This window comes from Prionailurus viverrinus, chromosome A1 (genome assembly GCF_022837055.1).
Source record: "Prionailurus viverrinus isolate Anna chromosome A1, UM_Priviv_1.0, whole genome shotgun sequence".
NCBI lineage: Eukaryota > Metazoa > Chordata > Mammalia > Carnivora > Felidae > Prionailurus > Prionailurus viverrinus.
In genome coordinates this window covers 168,515,391-168,543,257 of record NC_062561.1, presented here as the reverse complement: position 1 = coordinate 168,543,257, position 27,867 = coordinate 168,515,391, and the positions used below count along the sequence as shown (strand labels likewise).

The 27,867-nt window shown below is 39.7% G+C and overlaps 1 protein-coding gene across 2 annotated transcripts in view; it reads left to right on the top strand.

Annotated features, from left to right (window-relative positions):
* EFNA5 (ephrin A5) overlaps nt 1-27,867 on the top strand; it is a 281,547-nt gene that overhangs the window by 250,165 nt on the left and 3,515 nt on the right. The window contains exons 4-5 of one of the 2 annotated variants that reach the window (XM_047854749.1): nt 22,326-22,391; nt 22,801-22,881. In XM_047854749.1, coding sequence (XP_047710705.1) covers nt 22,326-22,391; nt 22,801-22,881 — 147 coding nt within the window. The remainder of the gene's footprint in view (nt 1-22,325; nt 22,392-22,800; nt 22,882-27,867) is intronic. The other variant, XM_047854760.1, reaches the window with a different exon arrangement.

Here is a 27,867-nt window from a genome sequence, read left to right as displayed (position 1 = left end):
AAGGGAGAATTAGAATTAATATTAATCACAGATGTTTCATCAAGTTTTATTATCAACCAGATTGACTGCCAAAGTGCTTTCTGGAAGACATTTTCTCTCCCTCCCCCACCTGCTACTGAGAACAAACTGTTATTATGGGTCCTTAGATAAAGATTAATGGTTTTGGCAATTCATTTGAGGAAATCTGTATTTTACTGTACACTCCAGTTCAAGGCATTTCTGAAAAGCGAGGCTTGTCATTTCCCTGATAGAATTTACACAATGAAGACACGAGAAAGTAGGATTCTTTCTAGCATCAGAAACTGATTAATTAATACACAGCCCGAGATTAATATCGCCAAACCCATATACGTATATTTAATTGTGGCACCTTGTTTATAGATAAAATATGCAAAATGCCTATTTAATCCAGCTATTTTAGCAGCTGTATTTTACCCATCACACTTAAGTTACTTTAATATTACTTGCAATTTCTATATCCTGTCTTTCTGGGATAATTCATTACCAACTGTGTGACCCTTATATAATTATGAATACTCGGTGATGCTTCCTCCATTTGCAAAGTACACCACAGATGACTATATATTCATTAAGGTTCTCAACTTGTAAACAGTATTTATCAGTTTCTAGCTAAATTAAGCAAAAACAGAGGAACTTTCTCGCTAGTAAAGAGATTGATGTGTTTAACTGAAGACCTCAGGATGAACAGTAACCAAGGCAATGCTGCAGATCCAGAACCTAGAAACAAGTGGATAATTAGAATGACCTTGTCAAGACCCAGCCATTCTACTTTCTCATCTCTAACATGTCTCCCTTCCTTGTGTCACTGTACTTGGGATTCCAGTTCCTGGCAGAAGGAATTTGGTTGGCACAGATAGCTATCCTTTGAAAAGAATAAAGAGCACCTTGATTGAAAAGCCCGCCAAGACTGCATGAAATCAGGAAAGGGGAGCTCTTCGAAGTTTTCTTGGTGATGGTTTGGTTTTGAGCCTAAGGAAGATGGGCATTGATGCTGAATAGGCAGAAACAACCACTGACCAAAACAAAGGTATCTTTCATTGTTGAACAGTAGTGGAGAATATGTAGAATTGTTCAAAACAAATAGAAAACCTATGTAGCAAATCCTTTATGTGCAACTACGGCAGAGCATCAATTTAACATTTATATTTCTAGTTTGTTGTACAGTAATATTTTACCTTTGTTTAGTACTTTTGCACGCTTTACCATGTTCCAACAAATTAAAGAAAGTGACTCATTTTTCAGTTAGGATTTCTCTCACATTCCTTTGCTTTTCTTTATTTTAATGGAAAAAAGCAAAAACTCCAGACAAATAATGGAAAATACCCTGTGTGCTGATTTACAGCTTCCTTTCATTGACATCAGCAGGATTTAAGAAATGCGAAGTGGAATGGGTTAAGTACCATTATGGCTCTGTCCAACTCTAGTCAGATATGGGATCAGTCAGGTAACTGAGTCTGCTTTCAAAATGAAGGAGTTGGGGCGCCTGGGTGGCTCAGTCGGTTGGGCGTCCGACTTCAGCTCAGGTCATGATCTCACGGTCCGTGAGTTCGAGCCCCACGTCAGGCTGTGTGCTGACAGCTCAGAGCCTGGAGCCTGCTTCGGATTCTGTGTGTGTGTGTGTGTGTCTCTCTCTCTCTGTCCCTCCCCTGCTCATGCTCTGTCTCTCTCTGTCTCAAAAATAAATACACGTTAAAAAAAATTAAAAAAAAAAAAAAAAGGAAGGAGTTGATCTAGATAGGCGGTCCCAAGGATCAAGAAATTTAAGATGTTCTAATATCTGATATCAAGTTTATGTTTGGGAAATTCTGGGTTGAAGTCAATTCTTTTTCCCTTCTTTGGAAGGGAAGGTAAGACTTCTTGGGGTGTTAAATGCCCCCATGCATTGCAACTCTCCATAGGGAGAGATATCTTTTGCTCACCAAACTTATTAGACTTAGGAACCTCTCTTTCACTGGAACATCTGGAGGGACCTGGTTTCCATGGAAGGAGGTTAGATTATTTATAAAACCCTACTCAGCTTTAAAACATACTAAGTATATGCTTCTCCTAGTCATGACATGTGGAATCTATTTTAATACCTTTCATCATCCAGCCCTTTCTATGTACTTAGTGTATCAGACTTTCTGTATAGTTGAATCCACATCCTTGCATCTAATCCTCCACTGAGGTGAGCAACAAATACAGACCAGTTGTCTCTTCCTTCAAGGATTCGTGTATTTGTGGTGAAATACGCCACCTTAATTCCTCTGGCTATTCTTAGGAAAGCTGTTTGAAATTTTGAAAATAAATTTTGTCACTTTTCTGAAGTCTTATTTTAAATATAGACCCCAGACATTACGACAACACTTGATCATATCTGGTAAAGAAGTAGACCTGACACAAGTTCAGTTTGCAGCTTAGGTGGGTTTTGTTTTTCCTGAGATAGACCTGTGCTTAGTCTCTGCTATTCTGTTCTTCATTGATTGCCTTGAACTCAATCCCACTTTAAAGTACCATTTCACTAGCTGTCTTCAAGAGCTAGGTACTCCATCCAAATAATTTACTCATAAACCTAGTCTCAGATCTATCTCGAGTCCCTTGATGAAAATTAAGTAACACCCGGAAAGTGACTAAGCCGGGGGCTAGAGGAAGGAAGGCATTCCCTAATATGCCTTCAAAGTTGGTGCTGAGCATTGTTAGTCTAACTTTTTGTAATGCATCATTAGGCAGTTTTGCACTTCCCAGTACTGTGTCGTAATCTTTTCATGTGGTATCTTACTGTTCTGCAAAAGGCATCATGCCATCTACATGGCTGCTCCACTACGTTGTCCCCTGTGCAACCTCATGAGTCCTTCTGCTCCCCCACAGACTTGTGTAGAAAGTGCCCTTGATGCTTTAAATCATTAACTTCTGTTTGCCGGGCCCAAAGCATAACCAAAGCCTTGATATCTTTGGAAGCTACTCTAGGATGTGGCTATATGAGAGCTTCCTACACCTATAACCCAAAAACAAAAAGTGAAACGTAGTCCCTACCTCCATTGGTTTAGTTCCTAGAGTGAACATAGCATAGGTATTCAATACATGCTTTTTAATTTCCTCCTGTCTGGTACTCCCTTCAGATTAGCAAGTGTATCCAGATTGCCAAAAGGCCCTAATTGAATCTGCCCTTTCAGGCTTTTAACGTCTTTGTGCCTAAGTTTGATGTAGAATTTAGCACATTGGACTAGGTCCTTGAGTTTTCAATTGATGGAACCACCCCATCCCATTCAGAGCCTCCAACCCCTGTCTAACAAACTCCTTGCTTCTTTTTTCAGAACAATGATGACAATTTCAAGTTTTGTACCTCACTCTCTAAAATGTAATGTCCTGAGGGCAGGGACTGTGTATCTCTTCTTTCTTATTGTAAACAAAGTGTGAAAGAAGGAAGGGAATAGGAGAATAGGTGAAGGATTGAACTATCTACCTCTGTGAGAATCCAAGGGATTCCAGTGGAGACCACAAGGCTTTGACAGGGAGGATTCCTTGCTTTATGGCATTTTTGATCTATGCATATTTAAAGAAAATGACAAGGCAGATGATGCTAAGTATTTTTAAAATTCTGCTTTCTATTCTAGAGGAACTTTTCAACTGAAATGGGGTAGAAAGAAATAATTGGTGTTGATTTTATCCCCTTGAGGAAATCTGAACAGGTCTGTATCATTTTAAACAAGCATGACGTACGAAAATTAGGATTTTACAAAAGATAAATTGCAGAGTGATCATTCCATTTACAGAAGAGGAATTCTTTTCAATAGGCCTAGAGCATTTTTAAATGATCTGACTTCTAAAAATCCGGTTTACGTTTACTTTTCAGAATCAAATTGGTCGCAAGGGGCAAAAGTAGTTGGAAATTTTGAAAAGATAGCTGTAGCTGAGTGGGAAGAACATTTCTTTGGGAGTGCAATGAAATTCTCAGTGCCTGAGAACTGAGATAAAACTTTATATACCTCTTCCTTACTAATATGGTGGCGAGGTGGGGTGTTGGGGGTGTGTGTTGTATTGCTGAGGGTGGGTTGTGACAATAGCTCTGGCCTTGACTGGAGTTGTACATGTAAAAAACAGTACTACACTGTACAGAGAATAGGGGCTGGTAGCTACTTATGAGAAATAACAGTTCTATAACTTCATTAGTTTTTCAAATTAGTATCACAGACAGCTCCCACTTTTCACCACTGTGCTTTCTGGAAATAGAATCATAAAGCAGAGAGTTGTAAAGTGCCTCCCATTTTCCTCCAGGAGTAATATCTTAATTGAGGCTGTGTCTCTGACCATATATTTGAGAAAAAATAAATCATAACTATGACCGACCCAATGTCAGAGGCAAAGATGCAGTGGCCATAACCTTCCACAGTTATTTAAAATAGTAAAATTATACTCTTTTCTATAAAAGGGATATAAACGTATTATACACATTGATTTTACATGCTCTCTAAAGAATATGTTCAGCAAATAAAAAGTTCAACTAAACTATTTCATAAATTTTAGCAGAACTAGCTATACTATAAATTCATTAAATATTTAATTCCTAATAATTTGGTTCTTTGTATTTAAGAGGAGCTTTGGGGATGATTTCTTTGCCCTAGTTCTGTCCAAGGTAGTTTGAGTGAACACTTTCCTTGTGATGAATGTCTCTGGGCCACAGCAGCCTATTCAACATCCTTTTCCCAAGTACAGTAAACTTTGCTTGGGTTACTTGAGCCCTCTGAAATGCTGAAGTTCAGGTTTCTAAACCTGTAAAATGAGAAGACTGAACTAGGTTGTCCCCCAGGTTCACAACCATGAGTTTTGTGATTCAGTGATTTAAGCTGGAGGTCGGTGTAAGGATGCAAGAGTGCTTGATGTTTAGCTATTGACAGATGGTGATGAGACGTGTCTCCAGGTCCGAGTTACCCGCTCATGCATTTCCAGGCGAATCGAGGCTGCTGCTCAGCATTACTCCAAATAAAGGCCACCGACAAAAACCTGACCTCCTTCTTGGACTTAATGCTTGGCTGATATTTTGCTGTCATCTGCCTTTACCCTTCACAAGAATGCCTTGAAAACAAGCACCGGGTTATTAGTAGAAGCTTTTTCAAAAGTACTTTAAAATCATTTTGCTTTATACAAATATGTTTTAGTGCATCTTAATTGAATGTGGGGGGAAAAACACTCTATCTTGAAAAATAAGCCACTTATTCACATTTATAGCAGGCTTAAGGACCTACTTATATTGCAGGAAGCTCACATGCCTACTCCGTTACTGGCTTTTATATTTTACTTTTTCTCCTCCAACCTTGTGATTTTGTACGCATTTATAGTAGATCAGTAAGCAAACAAGCATTTGTGGGGGCGACCTTGTCTTTCATCTGTTATCCTTTCTTTCCTTCTTTCATTCAGCAGATATTGAGTGTCACAGTGCTGAACAGATAGTATTTAAGATTCTGTGTATGCAGTAGAGGAAAAAAATAGGCAAAAAACCCCTTGCTTTAATAGACCCTACACTCTGCTGGGGAGCCAGGGAGTGCAGATGGGGATAAACAGGGAAATAAATAAATATTAAGTATGTCAGGTAGTTGACAAATGCTATGATGGAAAAAAAAAAACAGGAGAATGGAGAATATAAAAGTGGAGAAATTGCTATTTTATATGTAAGAATATATAAATATATTTAAATATACTTACAGGATTATCCATCTACATAATTATAGTATAGGGCAAGATACCTATGTATAATAGAGAAGTAGGTAGAGGGAGAGAGAGGTAGATCAGGGAAGGTCTTTCTAATAGTTAACACTCGAAGAGGGGCCTAAAAGAAGTGAGGAAACAAGCCATGCGTCTTTCTGGCCAAAGGGCTGTCCAGGTAGAGGGAACAGAAAAACAGCAAGGGCTTGGGGAGAGTTTTGTGCCTGCATGGTTGGAGAACTCTGTAACTGTGTGTCAGTGTGTGTGATGGATTGGGAGGCAGGGTCATGGTTGACCACAGTAAGAATCCAGGATTTTCATCAGAGCAACATGGGAGCTGTTGGAGGCTTTTGAGCAGAGGCGTGACATGATCTGACTTAGGTTCTACCAGGATCACTCTGGACTCCGGTCCACATGTCTGGAGTGGAGCAGAATCCTTTATTTCTCCGGCTGGATGGGATCCTCTGGATGTGGTCCATAAAGGGAAGTGCTTTTGAAAAATAGATGGTGTAGGAAATGTTACATATGCTGTTGAGTAGACAGTGGATCAAATACCTACATTGTGAGAGAGAAAAAAAAAAATAGAAAGATACAAAGTTGTTCTTGGTGGACCTTATCAATGAACTCCTATCCTTATTGAATTTAAGGTAAAAATTAGGGAATCTGCTGCATCTGTTATTTTTCTGAGGCATCGGGAAAGGCCACCGACTCTGTCTATATGTAAATAGGCAGGTGGCTTTGGGCTCAGCAGGCCCCGCCCCCAGACGGAGCCCTCTCAGTTGGGTCTTGGATAAGAGGAGGTTCTGCTTTATATGTTAATGTTGGTTCTTATGCCACCATGTTGTCAGCATGTTCTCCAGGCCAAGACTAAGGCACCACAGGGGTGGGAACAGGCAAGAACTGCCTGAATCCCCAGGGATGCCATGGGGTCAGAGACAACAGTGCCAGGCTGAGAAATCTCTCCTTGCACCAGGGAGCGTGTACTAAGAATGCAGCCAATTTTCCCAGGTTTCTTTTTGGAACATTTGGTTACTATGTTTTGTTTCGTATTTTCTCCTACAGTGGTGCATATGGGTACTTAGAAGCACATCAGTTATAGTAATATAATATTAAAAGGCTTTTTCGTGATATGCACCTGATTAGGAACTATGCATAGGGCATGTCCCTGCAGGCACAACCTCCACTTGGTTTTCTTACTGAAACCTCTTGCAAATGCTTAAGATTACACAGTCAAGTTCTACCAAGTTTTAACCTACTCCCAGATTTTTTTGGAAGGACTTTTAAGAGCTTCTGGGAAATTATGCAACAAATATTTGAAGTAGGGCAGTCATGAAGAAAAGTATGATTTATACTATAAACTGAGGTTGTATAGTTCTGGCATCAGAAAGACTTGGATTTGAATATCCGTTCTGCCATACAGTCGTTACGTATGTCCTCAGCTAACTACTGATCCCAGTAAGCCTCAGTTTCCTCGTCTCTAAACTGAAGATAATAATACCTGCCTTGCAGAACTGTTCTGAGGATTAAATTTAATAAACCTGGCACAGTGCCTGGTGTGTAGAAAGAGTAGATAAATGGTAGCTATTATAATAATATTAGTAGTATGCATCCTGAAGTGAAGTTCCCTCCCACCAAGCTCCGTATCAATTAAGAAATAATTTCATGTTTCTAATTTGTATTTGGTCAAGTTAAATAGAGAAAAAGAAACAATATGGAGAAATAATATTCTAAAGTAATTGGTGCCAAAAGAATCCTAAAATAAAAATATAGGTCTTGTTATTAATCCCTTACAACAATCATTTGTAACCATTCCGCGACAGATTTATTGACTACGGCATCCATTTAGAAATGCTAAACTAATGAGGACTTGGCCATTAGTTGTGAAAATGGTCTATCATTTTGAGCTTGAACCATGTGTACTTATTTGGACTCTTTTCAAAATAATAAGTTATTTCAAACTCATTTCTTTTCTTGAAAATGTCCTTATAATTTAGGTTATGCTTTGGATTATGTGAGTGGTATTCCTATAATCCATCATCCAAAATAAACTGTGATTCTGGGCTATTTTAAGATTGAGAAACTTCAAACATTTTTTTTTTCAGAAATTGCATAAAGGGGCAACAGAGGCTCCTCAAGCCTCTAATTTATCTTTTTCTGCCTGTGCTTGATTGTTATTCCATATTAAGGTTATTTTCCTTTTAAAGTAGCTCTGCACAAAGAGAATATACTGCTAAATACTATTGCAAGGGAATGTTTACAGATGCAAATGACTTCTATTTAAGGAGCTCGTGATTAAAACTTGAAAGAATGTGGCACTAGAAAGCATGTGAATAACCTTTGAAAAATCTCACAATAGAACTGAATATGGGATATTTATAATCTAGGATTACAGCTATAAGGGTATGTGTGAATACGCATGTTCAATATGTTGCAGAGGACCTCAAACTGAAACTTGTTAATTTTACTTTTCTTTAATTTAGATAAATTAGCTGTTTGATTATTGAGAAACTGTAATGCAGAATGAACTAGAAGGCCAGTGCAGAACACTAGAAGGAACTAGTATTACATTTGCCTGCAGCAAGTATGCCAGATGGTTTCCAGAATTCCGTCTTTCTGATAAAGACAAGATATCTTTTTGATAAGTTCTTCACTGGGCCATTTCAATCTTCCATAGTTGCTTTGAGGCTCGAAGTGTATTTCATTATTTCTTTTTCTTTTTTTTTTTTTTTTTTTATTGCTCACAGAGCAGGCTGCTAATAAAATCAGAAAAAAAGCTGTGATCATTGGCAGACCTATTTTTTCAATCTATTCATACCCAGAGAAGATCTGCCCTTTGGTTTCTTGTGGTAAAGAATGACCTTCTGGGGTCATCCAAGAGATCAGTCCAAGTCGTGTGTCTCATTTTGGTGGAAATCATGTCTTTCACCCTTGGGTGTACTGGGCAGTCCGGCTCCTGCCCTCCGTCTGGGTTCTGGGGAACGGTCTGGCTCAGGCCCTGGCTGTAGAGAAATAATGAACATGTCACGCGCGTCTCGAGTTTTCCAGTCTCTGGCACAGCTGTGGCACTTTCCCCCCCTGCTGCGAGGCACAGCACGCTGGCCATTTGTTGGCAAGTTCATATTTCACACTGCAGGGAATTGAAATGATTGAACAGACAGAAGAAGAGTTTTATTTGCAGTAGCCTACGTATCCCCAGACTCTGATTTGGCATAAAACATCTGCTTCATGATCTGCTTCAAGGCCAGTTCCTTTCCTCCAACAAAGGTTACGACTTCAGGCAAGCTGTGCTTCCACTGGCAGGAGGAAATTTGCCCGAAGACTTGATTGAGTCAGAATCAAAGCATCCTGCCACAGAATTTCTTTTTTCAATTATCTTCGAAGAGGCAGCCAGACTTTAAATGTATCAGTATAATAAATGTAATGAAATAAGGCAGACACTCCTTTCCCCGTGTTGCTGTGGAGGGGAGGTGCACACCCAGTCCTGCATCCTCTCCGAGAAGCCTGTGAGACTCACCTACCTATCTGTCAACACACACATCTTGGCAAGAACACATTGTAGGTATGGCCTTTGGATGTGTTTCAGCCCATCGGCATGATAAATAGGCACAAGCACTGGATTTACCTGCCACATTCACGTCTTTCTGATTATAAAAGCAAATGGGCACGATGCTGAATGTAATTATTACTATTTTTCATAGGGAGGAAGCATCATATAGCCTTTGTTTTGTGGCATGGTCCTAATTACTAATTATATTTACCCGCATGATTTTGTTGTGCGTGGTCATATTTTTTGTTCAAGACAGTCCTCGCTAGCCTTACAGACATACACACAAAATTAAATCCTGGCATTTTATTATGCTAGAGCAATTAGATGCCATCCTCGTAATGAGAAACATGACATCTTCATCGTTCTCCTTTATATTTTCATGTTGTTTTAAAGCAGACATTTACCAGAACTGAATACAGTCTTTCTCCTACACACACACACACACACACACACACACCTAATTGAATATCTGCATATCTCCAAGGAGTCCTGTGGGTGAAACCATGTATTCATCTTCTTTAGTTCTTAGGCCACTTTGGTTTAAGAGTAAGAACTGTTGCTTTTATGAAGTGCCTTTTTCTATAAAGTCAAAACCTCACAGCAGTGCACAGAAAGCCAATGGTATAAAGGAGCTAAGTAGAGTCTTTAATAGAGAGAGCTGGGTTGTAAGTGTTTTTGTTCCTACGGAGCAGATAGATTTGGCTCCATCTGTTCCATATTCATAACAAAGGAGCGCACTTACAGGAGGGCCAACTTCCCTGGAGCCGCCTGGTAATGATCTTTTCACCAGAATGAAAGCATCTGAACCCAGTGGCTTGGCCCCACGAAAAGCAGCTAGCAGGATTGCCCGTCAGAACCCCGATTTTCTCGTAACTCAGGTAGACATAAATTTTCCCAATATATGGAATGAAAAAAAAATTCAACCGATTTCTCATCTCCCTGCTGCACTGTGTTGTTAGGAAGCTCAAAATGTACGAATATAACCTTCTCCTTCCACAACCACAAAAGATTTGTAATTAGATTGTATGAGGGGAAGTTTGCACTTAAGTATCTGAAGATATCACAGGGGAAGAGGCTATTCTTCAAACTTTTAAGTTGTTTCTATTCAGATTTTCTAATCTTTTTAAAACTGGGGTTAATGAATAGAAATATGAGTTATACCAAATAAGGAAAAACCCCTGTTGAGTTTTGTAATTAGCAAACTTCAAAGTCAATTTCAACTGAGACCTCTTAGATTAAAAAGATAAGTTGACCCAAGAGTACATACTTTCTCTTCAACTAAGCAGAAAAAAAATAGAATGAATTTTTTTGCCCAAAATGCTAAGCTATACAAAAAATCTTCCTATTTATATGACATGTAGAGTCAGCATCAAAATGTAAATGATTCCTTAAAACTTAAATAGCACACTGGTATTAATATCATAGCTAGTGGATAGAACGCTTGTATTTATATGCTGGCTTCACAGATTTCTTAAGAAATGGAAACACATTTTGAAGTATGGTAATCCTTTTCTCCATTCTGTGTACTTTTCAAATACTAGAAGCTCCTAAAAAATACATCATTGATATATTTAATATACTTCATGTTAAAGTTATAATTGTGATTTATTAAACCTTTTATTGTGCATCTTGGTGCCATCTGTGCATTATCTCCTTGCTAAACTAGGGTTTCTGGCAAATCAAACAGTAAACAAATCTCTCAAAAAGTTTGCTGTGGCAATAAAGCGGACAAAGTTTTCATCTAGCCATGAAATTGCTCTGTATTTTAGCAAGAGAAATATAAAAGTAATATTCACAGAGTGGAAAACCTAGCCAATCAGTCTGTGAAGATCTCCGATTTCTAGAACACCTTGGTTCTGTTGGTTATATTGTGTAATATATGGACCTTAGTATTTTTGGCTTATTTGGTTTTTAATTCATTCACTTACTCATTCCTTCAAAAATACTTTCTGTGCGCCTACTTTGTACCAAGCAAAGGTTGGTTTTGGAAACACAGTGATATATTAGGTTTTAGAAACACGGTGATGTATTAAAAAATGGTTACTGCACCTGCAGCATACAGTTTAATTGGGAAATAGACAATAAACCAGGAAACAAACAAATCTCTAACTGCCAATTACGCTAGCACGTATAAAAGGAGCTAGATGCAGTGACAGAGAGAATAAGGCTTTCAGTCAGGTGGGTGGTCATGGAAAGCCTCTTTAGGGCGGCAGTATTTGAGCCATGGCCTGAAAGCAAGTATCAAGTATATTTTTGGTGCACAGAGGATAGTTTATGTCCACAGGAAGGTCTATTTAAAGGGTTAGTTTGGATTTCAAATTTGATATTTGACTTATTAAGATAACACATTTTTAAAATGTTTAAATTTTCAAATTTAGCCTATTCACATTCATTTACACATCATCTTATTATTCTATATATAAGACTAGGAAATTTAAATATTTGGTTCCATATACAAACTCGGTTAATTAAACTCCTTTAACCAATTAAAAATAAATAAAAAGTAAAGAGAATATATTGTATCTCCAGTGAAGTACAATTAACACACGGAGTAATATTAGTTGCCAGCATACAGTATATTGAGTAAACAATTCTACACATTAGTCACTGCTCACCATGAGAAGTCTTTCCTTTTTAAGTACTTGAATTGTGGGACTGTAAAACCCTCCCAAGTATTTAAGTAATTCTTATAGTAATTGAAACTGAAAAATATGTTTTAATTCTGGTAAATGTTTTAAAACTCTATGTAACCTAGGATGTCATTAGTCAAAAATATAAAGCAGTTGCTCCATTACATATTTTAAATTGGACTGACATGTCTGACCAGTTACTCTGAATGGCCAAAGTCGTCATACGCTTTGAAAGCATTAAGGTTCCGCATTCTCAGGTGCTTTTTTTTTAACACACAAAGAATACTCGCTCTGTGATTTGATTCTCTTAAAAACGCCTATGCTTAGTTTTTAAACTCAGCCGTATCCCCTAACACAATTTTGGGATTACTCTCTCATGTAGTGTTTGAGGTACCTTAACTTGCCAAACCGTCTTAATGACTAGAGGATTTCAGGCAGGATGGCTTCACTCTTCACCTCTGATTATGATGCCCCAGTGTCACTTTTCTATCCCTAAGCGTGAGGTCACCGGATCCTCCCATCACCTTGCCTTTGTTCTCCTATTTACTGGTGGGGCCTGCAGCTCCACACAGACTGATCATTTCATGAGATTCTGCACATCTTTGGCTCCTAAAGATGCGCACTTTCCTTTCATTTCCATCTTATCACCTCAACCACACATTGCAGACATGAAAAATAATACCTCCTTGAATTTTGTATATCTCCCCAGGTTTTGACTATTAGGTCACAGTTTCCAAGATCATTTCCTAAGAAGACAGCAGAGACAGGGAGGAGCCTTCCAAGAAAAGAGATCTTTCTTTCTTTCTTTCTTTCATTTCCTTGACCCCTCTCTCCATTTTCTTTTTTATTCTAATCCCGAGTTTTCGTTCACGTTTGGTCAACAGCTCGACAGATTCTTGTGGCCTGTAGACTCCTTCTCCAAATCCTTCCGGAAAACATGTTACACACAAAGCAGTGGATTCACAGGCACTGAGGACCCAGCAGGTCTCCTTCTGTAGGGAACTCCCAATCCAAGCAGCAGAGACACAGGGTAACAGCTCTGAGACAAAACAGAATGGGTTAGGTACTATAACCTGATAGAAACAGATCCATGGAAGAAGCCAGAAGAGGATTTTCCTGTTGGAAGAATGGGGAACTATCTCAAGTGGCCGGAGAGAGCTGGGATTTCTGAGAGGCAAAGGAAAAGGTCATATGAGACTTGGGAGCCAGGGAGGTTCTGGGAGAGAATATTGTTGGGACTAGCTATTAATGTGGATTAAAGCAGGGAGGAGGGGGAGAGTTAAAGAAAGAAATTGAAGTTGGGGCCAACTGTGAAAGACTGGCTACTGTGCTGCCCTGCAGTGCACAGCCATGAACTTTCCTGGAAATGGTCCTAGTTAGAGACAACCAGAGCAAACCAGCATTTGGTTCTTAGCCTTAGCTTTGATTTTATTTGCTCTGTCAACATTGAAACCTTCATCAAGGAAAGCATTCTGGGTGTGAAACGAAATGTACAGTCCTGGTACCTAAATGACTTCCTCTTTGGGGGAATCTAGCCTTCTAAAGAGAGAACATTCATTTGTTCAGGCCTCTGGGGTTCCATGGGGCCTGGCTACCCTTGCTTAGAGACTTACCTTAGCTCCAGAAATGGCAGACATTGCGAGAACGTAGCCTCCTGGCCAAGAAAAACAAAGACATAATTGACATGTGTAAATAGATATTTACCCAAATAGGATGCAAAAGAATACCAATTCGGGTGCAGGAACCTTTCTCATGAACTGGTGTGGGCGTGGCGGCAGGCTGCCTCCCCTCTGGGCTGCGGTCCCTGAGCACCAGGGCTCCCTCCACTCTGTCTCTGTGCCCAGCAGCAAAGGCGGTCTCCATGCCTGGCCTCCTAACTGCTCTGTGGGAGCTACGTCCTCGTCTTTGGTCGGCATCTCTCTAATACAATAGCACGGTCACACTCTTAACATGGATTGAAAAAAGAACTCAGAGAATCTTAGCATGATTTTCAAAAGGAACAGGTCATCCAGTGCCCTTTGTAATTTTCTGAACTCTCACCCCAAAGCGCACTTACTCATATAAACCCCTTTACCCCCCATGTCCACATCAAAACTATGGTAGAATACAGTTTTTCTAATTTAGGCTACAAGTAAAAGGTCACAGGTGTCCCCCTGGTTTTCCTTATGACTAAGAACTTTGTCACAACTATCCATAACCCGACCCCTCCCCTTCCTGTAAATGTATGCTCAGAACTAGGGACTACTTGCTGAGGGAAATCCAAGTGCAGAAGGAGTGGTAAGGGCAGAACTCATTCTGTCAATCTGTGGAATAGTGACCTGATATTCTAGATCTAAAGAGATCTGTCACCTGCATTTCTAAGTGCAAGCTAACAGCCTACCGCTCCTCTAGAGGAGGTCATACTTAATTTTTTTTTCCCATAGGGAAACAGAGGCCCACTTAGGTTAAGCAGCTGACTGAAAGGCACCACAGAAGCCAGAACAGGTGAACCAGGAAAAAAGTTGAGATCATCATTGTGCATGTACTGAACCACTAAACCATGCCCATTCCAAGGTCCCTCACTCGGGAAGATCAGGATGATAGTGGTTATGGAAACTGCAAAGAAATAATAGCTTTTTTCCCAGAGCTTCTTTGAATTGTATTAACTTGATGACTTATTACTGTCTTGCTGCCTTTGTGCTATATGATACACTGTTCCTGCTAAATACTGTATAAATGAGGAATGGAATTTGTGGCTCTCATTGCTTACCAGTTAGCAGAAACTCCAATAACAGATCATAGAGGTGCCATAAAGAGCCTGTGGAGAAGGAATAATATAAATAGTTCCTCTTTGGGATTCTAGAAATTCTGCCTTTTGTCTAAGTTTTTGTTTTTGTTATTACCTTTATTATGTGGCTTCTAGCTGAAGAAGAGTTTTTGTAAGTGAGTCATTCTGCTTATTTGTTTTCTTTTTGTCAGATTATACTTCTCTGGTACAGCAGGCAAAATTCATCAAAATCAACACAAACAAGAGAGAGAGAACTATCTGACCTTAATGACCTGGGACAGTCATTTCAGTAGTGTGGCCTCAGGCTAGTCCAGGTCTCAGAAAATAGTTACAATACAATTTGTAATAGGAAACTTACTTTTCCTGTTAAAATATGTCCTGTCCGTTGATTTTTTTTTTTTAAGTAAAATATCCAGGAAGGAACTTAAAACTCTGAACATGAGGTAATACAGTTAACAATTAAAATACTATCTAAATATTATCTCGCTTTCTGTGCCTATGTGGACTGGATTTTTCCAGTCACATCATGGAAGGAGATACGTTTAAGCTGACTTCATTTTTTCTTAAAAAGAACTAGAAAATTCTTCCTGTATAGAGGATAATTTAAAAGCATTCTCTAAAATCCAGGTTACTTTTTGGTCATGCCTTAATAGATACCAAAGTATATGAGACAGACCCTACCCTTTTGAGTAGCAGTAGGAATAAGTTCATTGTCATTGAGCTTTAAAAGGCAAGTAAAAGTCTGCCCACCCTTGAAATAAATCTGTACAAAAGCATGATAATGTCCTGTTTGTTTTCCTAGAAATCAGTGGCAAGAAACTTGTCCTCAGCCATTTATTTGAGGTTGCAAAGAAAAAATAATTGATCTTCTGAGGCTTAGCTCCTGGAATTTAAATACTACTTAAGTTAGCATTTGCAGTGAGAATTTGGCCTAAGGGGGTGGAGAGCTAGGGAAAGGGGGGCAATGGGTGTGATGGGTGGTACCTTCTATTTTCTCTTTTGTCTGAGGCTGCACAGCTGGAACTAATTTCACTTCCCTCTCCCTGAACTTTACTCTAATTATTTGTCCCTGTTACAGTTCCCTGGTGTTGAAACACAAGTTTTAGCTCTTGGAGTACATTGCTCTACCCTTACTATACAGTGGGAAACACCCCTCTTCCTTTTCTAGTTTTTTTTTTTTTAAAGACACATCCCTAGAGCCCTATCAGAGATTCTAGCATTTACATGATATTTTAAGTTTCTTCAAGGTTCCTACCTCTACTTAGTAACCTCTTTTCCAAGTGTTACATCTGGGGCTTTGACCTTAACCTGCCAGTGATTTAAGTCTTGAAACACCACTGGCTGGGAAGGATAAAAGGTATGGGCAAATGTAGCCAGCTCCTGTGGTTGCTCTTAGGATAGAAGTTTAATAAACCTGGGGCCAAGAGCAGGTTATTAAAACATGTGAGTTTTAAACCTCAAAAGGTAAAATGGCAAAATGTATTCCATCGTAACTGGTCATTTTTGTTCTTAATATGAAAATTAGGTGTTGTGCTGCCTTTTAAAAAAGGGCAGATGGCCAGTTGCAATTATTGCTGGGATATTCTTTCCTAACAAGAGGCCTAACTTTTAAGACTTTTTCTGTGGTCTGGTAACCATTTTCCAAAAAGTCCATATGGCTTTTGTTAATCTCTATCCTACACCCACCACTTCTTCTGTTCCCTACCTCCATGCACAGATACAAAATGGATTTTGATTCATTAAATTCTGGAAGACATTTTCAGTAGTACTGTTTATTTAAGTGAGCTTTACTTTTTCAACATTTATTGCGAAAGGAATATTAATGCTTAATTCTGCTGTCGCCTGGTCTAATTTGCATGTATCTGTGTTGTATGTTAAACTACATGAAAACCTGCAGAGAAAAGACTAGGTTCTGCTAACAACTAATAGCCTATCTCTTCTTCTGACTTGCACAAATTGAGAACTATTGCCTGTGGCAAACATAATGGAAAACTGCATTTTTAATGCTCCCACACACACTCATTTCTTTAAAAGGAAGAAGAAAGTGGCTGACTATTCTTAAAAATACAATTTCTCGAGGTACCCAGATTGACAAGGGACACAGTAAAGGAGAAGGATTTTGGCTTTTAGAATTAAGATTTGGGGATGAATAAGGTTAGGCAGAGATATTAATGTTGACTGATGAGTACAGTATTGGGCCTAAAAATGTGGAGAAAGAAAATACCAGAGTATATCACCCTATCTGCTAAGCTTCTGGTTCTTCACAAAAAAGGATGTTTGCTGCCTTGATTACTTTTAGTTGCTTGAAATCTCAAAATGTTTGTTTTTAATTTAATAGCCTGTGTATAAGATAATTGATACAAGCTTTTTGATACGAAGAGAATTTTAACTTATTATTACAGTCCTTTTAGTTTACATTTGTTTTTTAACATTATTCATTTTTGAGGGAGAGACACAGAGTGCCAGCAGGGGAGGGGCAGAGAGAGGGGAGACACAGAATTTGAAGGGGGTTCCAGGCTCTGAGCTGTCAGCACAGAGCCTGATACAGGGCTCGAATTCATGAACTGTGAGATCATGACCTGAGCTAAAGTTGGACACTCAACCCATTGAGCCACGTAGACGCCCCTTAGTTCACATGTTTTTAAGCTCATCTGTACATGCTATTTCTCCTGTTTGAGGAAGGGCATTCTGTCTTATGATTTAAGTTTACATTTGGTATCAAAGCTCCTTTTAGTTCATCCAGCAATTTGGAGTTAAAGTGAGACATGATAATTGCACAGAAAAGCACAGGTTGGCTGCATTAGCAAAAACAAACTAAGTGGCATGGGCAGGAAAATGAAAAACCGTTTTTAAGGGCTGGAGTGAAAACAAATAGATACATCTTGTAGTATTTCTTCAACAGCAGTTTATAATTACTTCTCTTCAAGGCATATTTTAAGTGGACTTGTAACAGTAGCTTGAAAAGTAACTAGGGAGGGATCTAGTTGTTTAGACATGGGAGCCGCATAAGGCAGGAGCTGCCCTGTGGAAACGGGCATGGTGGTTTTCCAGAGAGGAGACCCCGGTGCCTTAGCTTTTAAGGTCTTACTCAAGTCGGCCATGGGAAGCTTTTGGTAGCACAAAGTTGTTTTTATATAGCACTGTATCAGTTAGCTGTTGAGTTACAAATTTCCCCCAAATTTGGGGCCAAGACATTTAATATTCACGGTTTCTGTGGATGAGTGATCCAGAAGTAGCTTAGCTGGGTCCCCTGGGTATGGGTCTCCCACAAGATAACAATCATTTAAAGGCTCAGTTGAGAAGGATTCACTCTCTAGTTCCTCATCAGATTGTTGGCTGATTGCGTTCCTTGCACACTCTTGGCTGGAGGTCTCCCTCAGTCCCTTGCCACTGGGCCTCTGCATTGAGATTCTCACACTACAGCACCTTGCTTCATGAGCAAGAGAAACAGTGCTGGCAAGAAAGAAGTCATGGTCTTTTGCAACACACTCACAGAAATGACATCCTATCACATTTCCTGTATTCTACTCATTAGAAGCAAAAACAGCTAGGTTCAGCCCGCTCTCAAGTGAGAATAATTGGAGCCAGGTCACAAGCTACCTGTGAAAAGCGTGGTGCCATTATACTGTTTGCCGTGTCCACCTGATAAGCCTGTAGTGAGTTGCGATGTGAATACTGTTACATTTACAACGCTAAATCTTCTAGAAGTACTGATTTGGGGGCACTGAATGTGGTCCCCTTTATGTATCAGATTGGCTGATAAGTGCTGAGCTGAGCTGACCCCAGGAGACCCAGGAAACAGGTTTTCAGGAATGGCTGGAGTTGGGGCCCCTGTCTGAGGTCATGGAACAGACTGAGGATATGCAGCCTTCATGGCCTTATTAGCATGATACTCTAAACACAGAAGACCCTCAGATTATATTTCATTACGTGTTGTATGATTTTGATTGTTTTTTTGCAGATCAGTAGGGGGAAAGGACCCTGTGGTTTGATTTATAAAGTTTCTATTAAGATCAGGGAATGAGAGGTTGTACTTGTTTTAATGGTCCCCTACCCCTATTCCCAGCTTCCGGACTCCAAATGTGCATTTTCAGCAATAAACCGAATAAAAGGATATGAATGTGGATTATGTGACAAATGTTTGAGACAGGAGTTGCATTTATATTTTAGTTTGACCAAGTCTGTTAGAAAATCCATGTATGTTCATGGGAAGAGTTCAAGTGTAGCTATTCTTCACCTGTTGCTGGTTAAGACTTAATTTTGGTTGCTAAAGCTCCACTGTGGCAACTCAGGGAGGAAATGTGTTCTGTTTTTGTTTTTGTATCTTTAGCGTTGATTCGTTTTTGAAAGAGAGCAGGAGAGGAGCAGAGAGAGAGAGAGAACCAGTGAGCCCCATGCGGGGCTCAAACTCATGACCTGAGCCAAGTTGACCAGTCAACTGACTGAGCCACCCAGGCGCCCCAAGGGAGGAACTGTTTTAATTCTTTTGTCCCATATCCTGTTGATTGGCTCCTGTAGGCAATAAAATTCCCTCTGATAAACACGTCTGGGACAGCTTCCCACTCCTAGACCAAGCTAAGTCCATGCCTAAAGCTTTGCTGGCAATTCACACAGACCTCCGTTATCACACCTTGGTTCATATTCATGTGGTTCATATTTATGTCCCCGGCTGGAATAAGCACCCACACAAGGAGAGGGACAGTGTGTCTTACATACCTTTGTACCCCTAGTACCTAACAGGGAAGCAGGCACATAGTAGGAATTTTAAAGCATTTGAATGAATGGATGAAGCTGTTAGTAATTATCATCGGTTTTCAAATGTTGACTATTAATTTTCTAAGGAAAGGAGGATATGGAGTTACAGATTTTATTTTAATGAAGATAGTGTTGGCCATTATAAACTGTCATGGCTCTAGAATTATCAGGATTAACACTGCCTACCTCCTGAGACAAGTCAGGCACATTTTCAGCTTTTACTCCCTTGTGTCCATGTGCAACTCCTTTTTGCTCATAATTGATCCCGAGAGGATTTTCTTTATAACTTCACTCGTGTGACGGTTACATTTTTCAATTCCTCTGTTATTTGGTGTTCTTAATGTTCACTCCACTGCTTTTTGTTTACTTGTGACCGGTGAAGCACTTTTTAGATTACCTTTTAGTCTTCAAATATTCATAATTAATAGTGTTGTGTTTTGCACACAGTATAAAGGCATCCTACATTTGTCATCTGGGGAGTATGGGGTTAAGAAACCTGGAACATAACATGGAATAAAGCCAGACTCCTGCTTCTTAAAATATTACATGAAAAGTTTTTAGGCTTTTTGGTTTTGTTTCTCTGTGGGGTGAGCAAGGAACCCAAAGTTATCGCTGACCTGGCACGTCCTACATTTTCAGGTTAGCTTGTAAGGGTTAAGAACTGATTGCATGAGTTCAGGTCAGAGGTTGCAGAGGTAGCTGATTTATGTCATCTGTGTTGTGTACTCATGTTATATGTTTTTATTCTTTGTTCATCAATTTTTCTCAGGATTAGAGTGTAATTAATAGTTATAGTATAACGTGTAGGTCACATGATTGTTACAGATTTTCTGGTGATGGGAGAGGAGGATGTGATGGAGAAGTTAGATCGGAAAAGAGGTTTTTGTTTTAAGTACATTATGTGTTTTTTTAAGTGTTATATCCTTAATTCACAGAAGAGTGTAGCAGCCTGTAGCTAAGGCCAACTGTCCATCTCTCAGAGCTGGTGAGAGATCGCTCTTCAGTTTTTCCCAGACAGCTTATCATCTGTTGCTGTTTGGTTATTCCTGTGTGCCCTACAATGATTTTTCTGTCCTGAATATACAGGATTTCTCTGACATATAAATCTGAAAGACCTGTACCAACTCCCAGAAAGTGCCCCCACTAAAATAATTAAACACTTGATCCTGCCGCAAGCCTACTGTGTCTTGCAGGGTCTTTGGTTCAATCCGTTCTTGCATGTGGCAGATCAAGTTCAGGAAGCTTGCAGTGAGTTGATCTCAGCTCCAAAGTCCATAAAATGGCAGTGTAAATATCCACGTGTCACCTTTTCACACCACCTCTCGTGAATAAGATATAAACCATCTCAAGAACCCATGGTTTTTCTAATGAATTGGAGTCACCTATGCGGACTGGATTTGTGACATGCACATGTGCAGTTGGGGTCCAGAGGAAGGACACCATTTCCTGGATCAAACCACAGAGTGCAAATATTGTGCCCTAAATAACACACTAGTTACTGTAAATGTCAGTAGAGGGAGTTTTTCCGACTTTGATTTAATGAAAGCTTACAGCAAAGCCAGCTGTTAGCACTTCTTAACTGCTTGTCAGAGGGGAGAAGGGGAGAGACAAAAACCTCTTTTCTGTATACTTTAGTCTTAGAATTAAGAGTTTTCAACAGGTGCTGAATAGTGACACTAGGGGTCCTTTACAGCTTGATGTCTTTTAGGTGGTGAATTTATAAGTTCTCCAGCACATGGATCTGGAGTTACTGGAGGAGACTGGTGTAAAATTAGTTTGGAGTTTGCATCTTGAATCCCCTCACCTATGCACTAAGCGTTTTCAATTTCTGGGCTCCCATGAGGAATCAAAATAAAAAATAAAGGAGAGAGAAGGCATATCAAACACTGGTCCTGACTTTGTCACTGAGGGCATTACCAAATAACCGTAAGCCATGTGAGTTTTAATTGCTGTCATCTGCATTTTCTGAAGAAACCACTTGAAGCAAACACACAGGGAGGAAAGTATGCAGCACTCGTTTCTGTAATTTCTGTCATTTCTAGAATGCATTAGTGAACATATGAGATTGTTAAGGGTCTTACCGCCCTTGGAAATCCCTTTGACATTATGCTGTGTGTACTGAGGGGAGATAATCTTTCCAATGCAGAGAAAGTTTACAGTCTTATTATCTTGAAGAGGAGAAGAAAGTTTCTTCCTCAAATGAATTATAACTTGAAACATGTTGTCATGTTTTGGTAAGCCCACTTTATTACTTCCATCCTTCTCTGTGGCAAAATTCTTAAAATAAATGTACCATTGCACCAGTGTGCTTTCTCAATAGCATATTGTACTTATAATAGCATGATGGAAGTTGCTGGGCTCGGTTTAGTCATATAGAATGCAGAGCCAAGTTCTGAGTAAAACCTCTAATTGAATTACCTGCAAAGCACTGACAGACAGGCTTTCAGGACAGACAAAGCTTTGCTTTCCCCAGCAAAAATAGGTCATGTTTAAGTTGGCCTTGTAACTATTTGTTACTGGTTTTTGCCAGCACTTTCACCTTGGGCCCCTTTTCCTGCAGGAGATGCGGAGGAGCTCTATGAAGGCCGGAGGGCTCAAGCATTATCTTCTTATTTTAAAGAAAATTGATAACAGATAAAGTTAAACGGAAGAGGCTTTGAAATAAAAATCCAAAGTATTTTCCTGTAGACTACCAACATTCTTGCATGAGTCCTTACTGTATTGAAAAGAAAAGATAGGGATGGGAAAGTAGCTCTTTCTAGCAGTCTCCATCAATCTGAAAAGTATTTTTGTTTTAACTTCTGGGAAAAAGTAGAGTATGCTCCTGTTGTTGAGGAAACAGTTTCTTGTAGACCATTTGCATTTGAAAATGAAGAATAATGTGTTGTTGTTCTCTCCTTTCTCTCTCATTTTGTCTTATCCACAGCCTCTGCAATCCCAGATAATGGAAGAAGGTCCTGTCTAAAGCTCAAAGTCTTTGTGAGACCAACAAGTAAGTTGACCAGAATGAGCGTCAGAGGGTGGCTTCATTGCGCATGCTTTATTGTGTGGTCTGGTTCACGGCGGTAAAACTTTTTTTTTTTTTTACTGTTAAATCCTGTGTGGTATCTGTTTTGTATATCAACATCCATGTTTTAGTTTTCATCAAATTTTTTCTCATCATTCTTCATGATGCTTTTATTTTTAAGTACACAGCAGTTGCTAACTTGTTGTTTCTTAGACTGTTGTACGTGCACAGCAAATGGGAACAATATTGGCATTTGGACACATGCCATTGATTGTAAAACGATCTCTACATAAATTAAAGGAAAAAAATAGAGAGAAAGATAAAAAAGAAAGAAATGGGAGTTTAAGGGTGTCTTCACTAACATATTTGGCTGTTATCTCTATTTTTGTTATAGATAGCTGTATGAAAACTATAGGTGTTCATGATCGTGTTTTCGATGTTAACGACAAAGTAGAAAATTCATTAGAACCAGCAGGTTAGTATGCTTAGAGAATCTCTTTTAACAAATGCATCTCTCTCTGGTGCTTCCGTACTTTTTTTCCTTTCTTCTTCTCCGCATGTTTGCACGTTATAGTTGCTCTGCTTTTTGCTCATTGCTAGCAATGCTAATATTACTTATATTCTACTTCATTCTCCAGTATCCTCGTGTAATGCATGTTAGATAAAATATGACCTTTCTTTTTTGGACATGGGTTTGATGTAATGCAGTATCCTAATATAGAAGCCCCATCAGAATGCTAAAATCTCACTACTTTTTACCATATCCTCCGAGCATGCTGGTGAATCACTGTGAATATTAATGGATCTGTTTTCATTTAAGACAGAAAAAAATTCTATCGTGTATGCTTATAAATTTTTTTACATTATTTCCAAATCTATGGATGAAAGTAATCAAGACTGTTACATAAAATTGCAGCTAATTCAACATATTTCATTTTCTCTAGCAATTCACGTGCAGTCATTGAACTGATCGAAAGACCTTCATTTCAAATATTATTTGTGCTATTGTTATCAGTAGCAATTGGTCTGGAGAAGTATAATCATGTTGCCCAACACAAATCACACACTTGTGGCTCTTCCAAATTTATGTCATCGACCCAGTGCAATGTGATCCTTGATGGCTGAGGCAAAATAAGTATTAAGGATACATTTTTTCTACTGCTGATCTCCACACACCCAAACTTTCCTGTCACTGAAGAAAAATAAAACCCACAAAAGCACTCATCAAAGTATTTACACTGTAACTACACTGTAGTGTACTGAGTATAAAATGGTGCTGTATACTATCCATTTGGTTATAAATGTAACTAGACTGATTTGGACGGATAGGAGTCCTGTATCCACTGTGCAGTGAGGACTGTACCTTGATGCCCCCATATGCCTACCTTCCTGTGGTTTCCTCTCTTTGTCCTACTTGGCTGGAGATCTTGACTGGTTTCCTTACCCAACTCTCAAAGTTTAATGGAATTAAAATTATTTCTTCTTCACAGAAAGATGGGAGCCCCCCTCCCGCCCCACCTTGTGTGAACAGAGACTTTTTTTTTTCATCTATTTATAGTGGAACTTCTCTTTTTTTATGGTCCTAGAAATTAAAGTGTTGTGTAGTCCACTTTCTCTTTGGAATATTGTTACTAGGACAGTCAGTGAGCCTTAGGGAAACTTACCCTGAGTAAATGTGGTGCCTCAGGACATAAAACAGCTTTCACATTAAGAGTCAGGTTTTTGTTTTTCTAAGGCAGGCATCTTACCCCAGCACAAATGGGAGGTGTGTACAAGAAAGCTCTGAGAGGCCTTCTTGGCTCCCCAGGGATCAGTTAGCTGCTTTAGAAAGTTGCAAGGAATGAATGCCGACACAGAGACATTTTAATTGTGTCCTGGAAATCTGGAAGCATTACTGTGGCTTTTCATGGTACGAGACTCCTCACAAGCTTGCGGACTTGGTCCCTCATAGGATGTATGAGTTAGAGGGGCTGTCTCCTAAGGACCACAAAGTCTACACTCTTCCCTTGATAACTGAGACTTGCCCAGGCTGCATCACTAGTTTGAGACTGATCCAAATTTAATGTTCAAATTTCTCAACTCCTATCCCAACGTGAGTGTAAAAGTAGGATTTGCTTACCGTCAGTAGAAACATAGATGTTCATAAAGAGAACTTTACTCTCTTGCATTTCTTAGTAAGTCAGGTGTAGAATGACCAGCAGAGTCAGGCATAAGTTGTAAGCGTAAGTTATTCTGAATTAGGGTTTTTTTTAATGCATATCGTGGCAGATGTAGGCATATCTTTCCAATAATCTTTTTTCCAGGTAAATTCCATTGCCTATCAAGAGAGCAAGAGACTATTTAGAAATAATAGATTGCGTGTTCTTCTCTGGTAACCAGTAGCTACACTGAGGACTGCTCTGCATTAGGAAAATTACCTTTGAATTCAAATAATGGTAAAATGCAAGATATTAAGATGCATTCATACGTGAGCATATTTCACGGTCTTTGGGAAACAGGTTTTTTCACTGAGCATTTAAAATCCATGATGGCCCCCAAACCTACGCACATATAACTGATAGAAGTTTGAAGTTCAACAGAATGTGGTGTGTGTGAGTGCATACGTTGGAGAGTGGAAATGCGGGTGCACACGTATAGGGATCTGTGCAAGAAAAGCTCGTGGAGTCAGTTGTGACTGTATTTAAGGGCTTTCTGGCGAGCATCTTCACTAAAAAAGTTATGACAAGGTTGAGCTACCATCCCTGGCTATATGAATGCAGTAATAACTTTGAGTAGTTCATCTTATTCCTCATAAACTTCAGTCAGACTTGTGGCTTTGCACCCCTGTGTTGAATGTCTGAGTATAGACCTAGACTTTATGAATGCAGAAAGCCTGAAAGGATCCCACTGCATGTTCTCGGTAATGTGTACTAATTCACCTGTCTTTGGAATGTATTTGTCTTTTTTGTTTGCTTGCACACTCTGCCTGCCAGTTTCCTATCATCAGGGATACAGGATGATCTCAGGGCAGACATATGCCACATAATATGCTCCAAAATATCGCTCGTGTTTTCTCAATTAACCATTGAAACCCTCATATTGTAGAATCCTGGTAGGCAGGAGGCAAGGCTTGATTTGGTTTCAGAGGAGGAATATTTTCTGCTTTTAAGCTACACTCACCATTATGAGTGTTAGAAATTCTCTGATGTTTAGATGTGATTTCTATTGGGATAGATTTTGCTTAAGAATCCTTCCTTAGAATTTTGGAATTGCTCAGATTTACCCAAATGACAGCCAGTTTTTCATCTTGCTGCGCAGGGGCCATGGAATCTTCCAACAGTGAGGCCCTGCTATAATCAAAGGATGGTTTGTAGAATCCCGAGCCAGGACCAGCCTGTTACAGAGAGAAGAGAAGAACCATGATGCCCTAAAGGGACAGATTTTCCCCCTTTGAGTGCAAAGTGGCACTTCCTGGTTAGTTGTTTAGAAAAGGGTTACTTCCAAAAATCGATCCACAATTAGAAGACTGAAATGTACATGTAACCTCATGCTTCACTTGTAGGTAAAACAAAAGCTTTCCTCCTCTCAATGTCCGCAAGGTCATTCACCCTGTCTTGTGCTGCCTGGAGCACTGGCTAGACCTTGCGGAGCATCTTGGAGGAACAGGGAGGGCAACTCTCCTTTCAGTGCATGCTGAGTACCTGTATATTACCTAAGTACCTTTTATCAGTATACATCCACACTTCACAAGGAAGAGGGTTGGGTAACATGGTAGTGAAAACACGATGGAGAAGAACCCAACAGCTGATGTAATTTCAGGTGTATAAATATAAACGGTATCTCAAAATGAAATCTGGAAGCCTCAGGGTTTCTGGTTGGTACAAATTAAACCTGAAGTACTCTCTATTGTTCTGATGGACAACACATCAATGCTCCTGAAGTGATCTGGATTTTAATTTCAGGGCCATTCAGGGCACTTATGTCTAAGTCCTGCTCACTACCTATTTAATACATTTGCAAGGCTGACAGAAGAACAGAGGAGAAGAGACCGCAAGTCGTTGGCTGCACCATGTGGGGCTTTATATTTTTTTCCTCTGTATCCATTTAACTTCCCATTCTTGCCTCCTAACCTTCTCTGGTCTTTTAAGCCAAGAGCCACTCCACGCAGGTTTGCTGAGGTCCAGGAAAGGGGAGCAGACGTGACACAGAGATGCAGGAGCTTCTACGTGAGGACAGGCTCAGGTGCTAAGAGCACTGCAGGGCAGAGCCTGGACACTGCCAGGATCTATCGCCTAGTTCAGAGTGGCAATGAACGTGATGAACGGGAACGGCCTACCTGAGCATGTCTGAAGCAGGGCCAGCCTGTGAGCCTGAAAAGTGGTCATTGCAGGACCAAGAATAGGGAGTGTGATGGTGATGATACCTAGTGAAAAAGAAAGTATCCTCATTGCGACTTGTGACAATCTACAGGAGTTTGAATTAACAGTCCATTAAGGGGTTGTACGTGGGTCCTGCCGGGATATTTAGGAATTATCCTTTGAGGTCTACAAAACTGACCCAAATTACTAGAGTCTCACTTGGAGTGAATACAAGATGACAGTCTCTGCACTTACAGGAAGGCCCCCTGATGTTGAAATAAAATCTACAGCTGAACCCCTCCCCCCCCCCCCCCACCTTGGCCCCAAGAACGTGTAATTCAGAGAACATGTAGTCTAAAAGCACAAGTTAAGCCAGGAGGAAGGAAGAAGACCAAAACTGGAGCAGAGCATGGTTCCCAGGCAGGCCTCCAATCTATCTTTGGGTACTAATTGCTGCAAAGTTCCTGTTTCAAAGTTAAGCCTGTTAATCATGCAGATCAGGAAGGCTATCCAAAGTCAGAGGCAGCCTCGTAGAACACTTTATAGCTAAATAAAAGAAGCTTACCTCACTTAATCCATTTTATTTAGAGGAAAATTTGCATCCACGCCGATAATTTATGTGCCAAGCTTCAGCCTGATAAAAATAAAAACAGTCAAGTTCAAGTAATTTAATCCTGGAGATACAGGGTTTGTAATGGAAATAGCGCCGTAATTGATTCCCAATTGTAGGCAAACTAGTGGGCACCATTTATTGAGGTTTAGTGGGCATTATGTGTAGTTAATTTAAATGCGGTTTTGGCATTTAATTTTTCTTATCTGACAATTCACGTAGGTAACCAACAACCAGGCATTCAACACTAATCCTCTGAAACAGCTAGAAAGCAGGAAACGGGCAGCCCATTCTGGTCAACCACCAACATGCCAATATAACTACAGCCTCCCTTGCCAAACATGTTACTTGCTTCTCCGTGGCATCTTGGGTTTAAAAGGTGCATTCAGGTATCTCAGCTTTGTGCAAGGTGTGTTAGTGAGCAAACCAAAGGAGATCACATGCAGAGGTTACAGTCTGTGTACAATTTTTCCCCTCACTCTTTAAGGAAAGTAATAATATTGCTGAAAAAGTC